The following is a 5,453-nucleotide window of genomic DNA, read 5'->3' on the forward strand; positions in this document are numbered from 1 at the left end:
GAGGTGTGGCGAGTGAAAACAAAACAAAAACAAACGGCGCCGGTGCGAGGAGGAGGGAGGGGGCGCGGCATCGCAGCGAGAGTCGCAAGTCCATCGGCCGCGTCGCCCCAACCGCACACACACACTGGCACACACTGGCCCACCGACACACACACAGAGAGAGAGAGAGAGAAGCTGAAGCAGAAGGAGGAAAAAAAAGGAGGTTGTTGTCGTGGAGAAGCGGCCGAGCTACGTGCATACATGCAAAGGCAAACAACAACAATAACAAAACAAAAAAAAGGAGGAGGAAGAAAGCACGGGAGCAAGTCGCACACTTGCAGCACGAGGACTTCTCTAAATTTCCGTCTCAAGTTGGCGGGCAGGCGGCTGCGGGCCGCGGCTCCCTCCCGCTTCCGCAGCCGCAGCCGCAGCGGGGGGAGACACACCAAACAAACAAACAAAAGTACATCACAACAAAAAAACAAAAAAAATTGGTGGCATCCCTCAGAGCCCCTACACGTCCAATCGCAAAGCGCAAACGCGGAACCTAAAAACGGCGAAAGAAACATAACGGCGTGCAAAATAGAAGATGTATAATTTTCTAAGAAAAAAAAAAGGCACACAACCACAACGAGAATAAAAGTAAGCACCAAACAACAAAAACAAAAACAAAAAGCAGAAAGTCAGTAATAGGAACAAGAACTACAGTATCAAGAGCAACGAAGACCGTCCTCCGAGGCACACTCAAGGCGTCGCGGGGTGTGGTGGTTTGGTGGTGTCAAAGTGGAAAAACGTGCTGGGGCGAGACCGCGGCTCGGTCGCCACAAGGACGAGGCTTAGATCGGCCGCCGCCGCCGCCGGGAGCGGGCGTCCCCTTCACACGCTTCAGCGCACGGGGCGAGCGGGAGGAGACGGACGTCGTCCCCGTCTCCGCGCTCCGCGGAGCTACCGCCCGTGCAAACGTCACCGACTCCCTGCCGCGGGCTGTGACGACGAACGTCCTGTGGCGCGGCCGCCGCGCTTTGGCTGTCGGGGCCGGGGCGCTTTCGGGCGGCGCACCCGCCCCCTTAGACGGGGAGCACAACTCAACGAACTCCGGCACCTCGCCCCCGCCGGCGCCGAGCAGGCACGAGGCGGAGTGCTCCAAGAAGCGCGCTGCGAAGTCGCCTGGAGGTCTACCGCCTGCACTTGCGTGACGCTGCCGCCACAGCTGGGCAATGGACTTCGGCGACACCTCCGTCGCCGCAGCTCCGCCGCCGCGTGGCCGTCGTCGCCGTGAGGGCGGCGTCGTCGCCTCATTCGTGCTTATCGAATTATCACAGCTAAGCAGCGGGGCATTGAGTCCGCTGGTGCCGCGCGCAATGCACTGCGCGTCGTCCTGCTCCTCAGAAGCGTCCGAACCCCCCGAGGCTCCGCGTGCCCCGTCGCGAAAACGCCGCCTCTCTAACGGCACCACGGCAGAAAGCAAATTGGATGCCGGTTGTGCGGTGCTCGCCTGGCTAACACTGTGCGGGTACAATATCGCGTGCTGCTGGGAAAGCGGGCCACCGTTTATTCCCACGTGGCCGTGGCCATGCCTTGAGAAACGCGAGGCACATGTTGGGGGAGGCGTCCCTCCTGCTGCGCCCGTGGGCGCTGTTGTTGTTGCCGTCAAGGAGGGTGTTGGCTTTGTGCGCCGTGCGGGGGAGGGGCTCTCCGGCGTGCGTCGCTCCATGTTACCACGCCGTACCGCTGAATGCCCCGAGTGGAGCCTTTTGTACGGTTGTGCGCCGGGCACTGCAGCCGCTGCGGGTGGCTGCGGGAATATCGTGGGCGTCGATGCCGCCAGTGGCGACTGCGTGGGAGACGCCGGCTCCCCCGTCGCCGTCGCCGAGGTTCGGCTGGAGGTGACATGCTGCGCGGGCGTGGAGGCGTGACATGGCGCCTCATCGCATGGCTTCCGCTCCGACGACGCATCGGCGAGTCGCGTGGGAGACGTTGTCGTGCGCGCCGTCACATTTGCCGCGGTGGCCACCTTCGCGGCGGCGCCCGCCACGCCCGTTGAGCCGCCGCCGCCGCCGCCGGCCCTGGTATGTCTTCCCGCGTCCTCAGCCGTGCCCCTGCCATGCCGCAGCAGCGCAGCTTCGCTTTTACCGGAGCTTCGCACCACCACCAACTTGCGCCGTCGGCGGTGCACGCTGCCGTCGTCCTTCTCTGCAGCCGCATCCGGCGCGGGGCGGGCGCGGCCGAGCGTGGGGAACGCCATGTTTGCCCCAGCGAACTGCATCATGGCCTCCTCGCAGCGGTGGCGGGAGAGGTTGCGGGCCCACGCCGCTAGGTTGTTGCGCCGCTGCGGCAACGCAGTGGAGCGGGGCGTGTGTTTCAGCAGCACCCGCGGCGTGGACCCGGGTGTCTTCTTGCGCGACCGCAGGGCCTGATCGAGGCGGAGGGGGCTGAGGCTGACGTCGCGCGCGCCTGCGGCGGGGTTCGGCGTGCCGGGGGAGGCAGCCGTGCCCCCCTCCTCGGCAGTTGCCGCCGCGTCTCCCTCGGCGCTCTGCAGAGGCGACAGGAAAACGTGCGTCGCCGGCGCCCCCTGGGCTGGAGTGTGTTGCAGAGGCCCCGCGGCATCCGTGTCGCCCGCGCCGCCGAGGTGCCCCAGCGGCCTCGCCTCGCCCGCGCCGCCAAGCTCCGTGGGGGCGGCACTCGTTTGCCTCCCTCGCCCCGTCGAGAACCCCGCAAAGGGCAAGGGCACAAGCGACACGTCACTGCCGTCACTCCCCCCGCCATCACTGCTCCTACTGGTGCCGTCGCCCTTGCCGCTCGGCTTCCCCCCTGCCGCTTCCGCCGGCGCTGCGTGTGCAACGAGCTGCACCTCCTCCGGCGCCGACTTCGGCGCACTTGCGGCCCCCGCCCCCCACCCGCATGATCGTCGTGCGCCTGACTCGGGCTGCTGCAAGCAGCCGTGTCTTTGACGACTGACGCCTCCCGCGGCTCCGCGCCCGCCTCTCCGCGGCGCCGCCGTCGTCGACCGGCGGGGCTGCCGCCGCTCTCACTCGTCTCGCTCTCCATCCACGAGGCCTCCAGCGGGTTGAGGTTGGCCTCGGAAGAGAGGAGGCTCTGCAGCTCACGCTCCTCCAGCGCCTCGTGGTTGCTGACGCGGATCCGCTCCAACTCCCGCAGCCGCGAGAACATGTCCCACCGCCCAGCCCGCCCGCGCTTAGGCCGCTTGGGGGCGGCACGGGCGCCGTGGCCCCGCGAGCTCCGCCACCGCGACGGCGAGGGCTCAAAGAGACGCTGGTGCAGCTGCCACCGCGTCATCAAGGCCTCCCCGCCGCCCTCCTCCTCGCCGATGCTGATGCTGCTGAACTCCTCCCCACTGAAATCGGCGTGGAGCGGCTCCTCGTCGGAGATGCGGACCTCGTCGCCACTCATGGAAACTTCTAGCGGGACATTTCGCCGCGGCACCGTTGGGGGCCGACGCATCGTCTGCACAGGCGGCACACGTGAGAAGGGGGGCGCCCTCGTCGCTTCGCCCCGCTCCTGCCCCGTGGGCACGTGCGCCGCCGAGTCCGTGCTCACGGAGTGCGCCAGTAAGAAGTCGCTGGTGCCGCTTGCGTTGCGCGCAGAGGCCGGCCCCGGCACTCGGTGGGAGGGGCTGGAGTTGAGGGAGCACTTCGGGGTCCGATTGAAGCTCAGGTCGATGACGCCGGACGCGCTCCAGGGGTGCCCCGCCGCGGCCCCCGCTTCCCCCACACCGCGCGTAAGCGGAGACGGCGAAATTGCCAGGGGCACGGAGTCAGACGACGAGGCGTCGGTGCCCGGCTGCTGGACTGACAGCTGCAATGGGGTAGAGGTCCCCATCGGCGCAAGGCCCTCGCGTCGGGGCAGCAGTGCAAAAGTGGGGCTTTCCATAAGCGCGGACAGTGGCCGGGAGAGGGGGGAGATGGAGACGCTTGGGATGCTGTCGAGCCGTACCATGGGTGACTTCAAGGGCACGAGCAAGCCTGTTCCCACCGGTGTTGGGAAGGGAGAAAGCAATTGGCACGGCGTCGCCGCGGCATCAAAGACGAGGCAATTAAGACTTGGCTGCAGCGTGATGACGTCTTGGGCGTCGTCCGCCGCCACGCCGGACACGGACTCCTGAGGCTCCTCGCACTGGCGCCGTTGCGGCTCCCGCTGCTGCGCCTGTGCCAGCACCTGCCGCTGCTCCTCGCACGTCATCTCGCACGAGGACACCGGCGCCGCGGCGAAGGGCCGGCAGCCCGTGACGGAGCGCGTCCGTGGCGTCGCAGCGAGCGACGTCGCTTCATCCACGGCCAGCACGGCGTCCGCAAGCTCCTCCCGCGACCGCTGGTGCTGATGGGGGCGGTGCCACTGCTCCTCGTCGCGCGGCTGACTGCAGGACGATTCCTGCTCCGGGGATGACGCCTCTAGAAGCGCCCGCGACGCCGCCGCCAACGAGCTCTGCCGCGAGACGCAGGCGTCGACCTCGCGAAAGGAGGTCTCCTGGCGCTGCAGCACCCTCCCCATCTGCTCGCAGACGGAGCGCAGGGCCGTCAGCGGAAGCGCCTCCTGCTGCTGCTGCTGCTGCCGCGGCCGCACCGCCGCCGCCTCATCGCACGCGAGGATGGCGGGCAGCCCAACGCACGACGGCGCCTCCGGCGTGACGGGCGTCACGGGGGAGAGGGAGAGGGAGAGGGACGGCGACGTGGGCCCCGCCTGGCCGCGCGTCTGCTCCGCCATCACCCGCCGCCTGCCGCGCCGCGAACCTCCGCTAGCAAAAGAAAAAAAGGAGGAAGCGTCTACTTCGCCCCGGACGGCGGTGACGCGCAACACCTGCAGTCGAGCTTCCCGCCGCTCCTCTCTCTGTGTGTGTGTGTGTTGTGTGTTTGTGTGTTGTTGTGTGTGTGCGTCTGCCTGTGTACGTGGCAGACTGCCTGAGAGGACGAGTGTGAGCCTCACGGCTTGCTACGCCATTGCCCGCCCATAAGTAAGCCATGAGATAATAATAAAAAAACAACAACATTCGGCAATGCAGAGCAGTGAGTAGCGCACACAGACCACAGGCACGCACGCAAAGCGTACGCGCACAGAGACTCAGCGAGAGCGGAAAACAGAAGGAAAGACGTGAGCTTCACCCAAACATATACGCCTGCGTGTGTGTGTGTGTGTGTGTGTGTGAGAGCGTGTATGTCAGCGGCATCCAACCCCTACTCGCACGCACGCACGCAGGTCCGCGCAACTGCCTCCCACTACTTCTCCCCTCACTCCGTGGAGACGCGGTGACGACTGAGGCGCATCAGTCGGCCGTCCAGGCGGTTGTTGCGGCGGTACAGGGGAAACATGCGGCTCCGCGAGCAACTCAGTGAGCCCGGGCGGCTCACGCGGCCCTGCTCCGCCGGGTAGTGTTGGCCCCGCACGGCGAAGGTGTAATGCAGCGGCTTGTACAGCGCGGCGACGTAGGCGGGGTCGAGCCCGAGGGCAGCCGCCGCCTC

At 66.8% G+C, this 5,453-nt stretch overlaps 2 protein-coding genes across 2 annotated transcripts, besides 8 other annotated features; both read right to left on the reverse strand.

Annotated features, from left to right (window-relative positions):
- The first annotated feature begins 114 nt into the window (after window positions 1-114).
- Window positions 115-170: a microsatellite.
- Window positions 156-172: a microsatellite.
- A 78-nt stretch (window positions 173-250) lies between these two features.
- Window positions 251-279: a microsatellite.
- Window positions 280-372: 93 nt separating this feature from the next.
- Window positions 373-411: a microsatellite.
- Window positions 412-425: 14 nt separating this feature from the next.
- Window positions 426-469: a sequence feature (A-rich).
- A 113-nt stretch (window positions 470-582) lies between these two features.
- Window positions 583-661: a sequence feature (A-rich).
- A 96-nt stretch (window positions 662-757) lies between these two features.
- Window positions 758-2,248, reverse strand: Tco025E_06160 (uncharacterized protein; the record flags this gene model as incomplete). The annotated part of the gene is made up of 1 exon (XM_029373048.1): window positions 758-2,248. The coding sequence occupies one exon, from the start codon at window positions 2,246-2,248 to the stop codon at window positions 758-760; it is 1,491 nt and encodes a 496-aa protein (XP_029226972.1).
- Window positions 2,249-2,340: 92 nt separating this feature from the next.
- On the reverse strand, window positions 2,341-4,701 carry Tco025E_06161 (uncharacterized protein; the record flags this gene model as incomplete). Its single annotated transcript, XM_029373049.1, has 1 exon — window positions 2,341-4,701. The coding sequence occupies one exon, from the start codon at window positions 4,699-4,701 to the stop codon at window positions 2,341-2,343; it is 2,361 nt and encodes a 786-aa protein (XP_029226973.1).
- A 124-nt stretch (window positions 4,702-4,825) lies between these two features.
- Window positions 4,826-4,868: a microsatellite.
- Window positions 4,869-5,114: 246 nt separating this feature from the next.
- Window positions 5,115-5,139: a microsatellite.
- Window positions 5,140-5,453: the final 314 nt, after the last annotated feature.

The sequence above is a fragment of the Trypanosoma conorhini genome (genome assembly GCF_003719485.1).
Source record: "Trypanosoma conorhini strain 025E chromosome Unknown Tco_14.4_contig_00399, whole genome shotgun sequence".
Classification (NCBI taxonomy): domain Eukaryota; phylum Euglenozoa; class Kinetoplastea; order Trypanosomatida; family Trypanosomatidae; genus Trypanosoma; species Trypanosoma conorhini.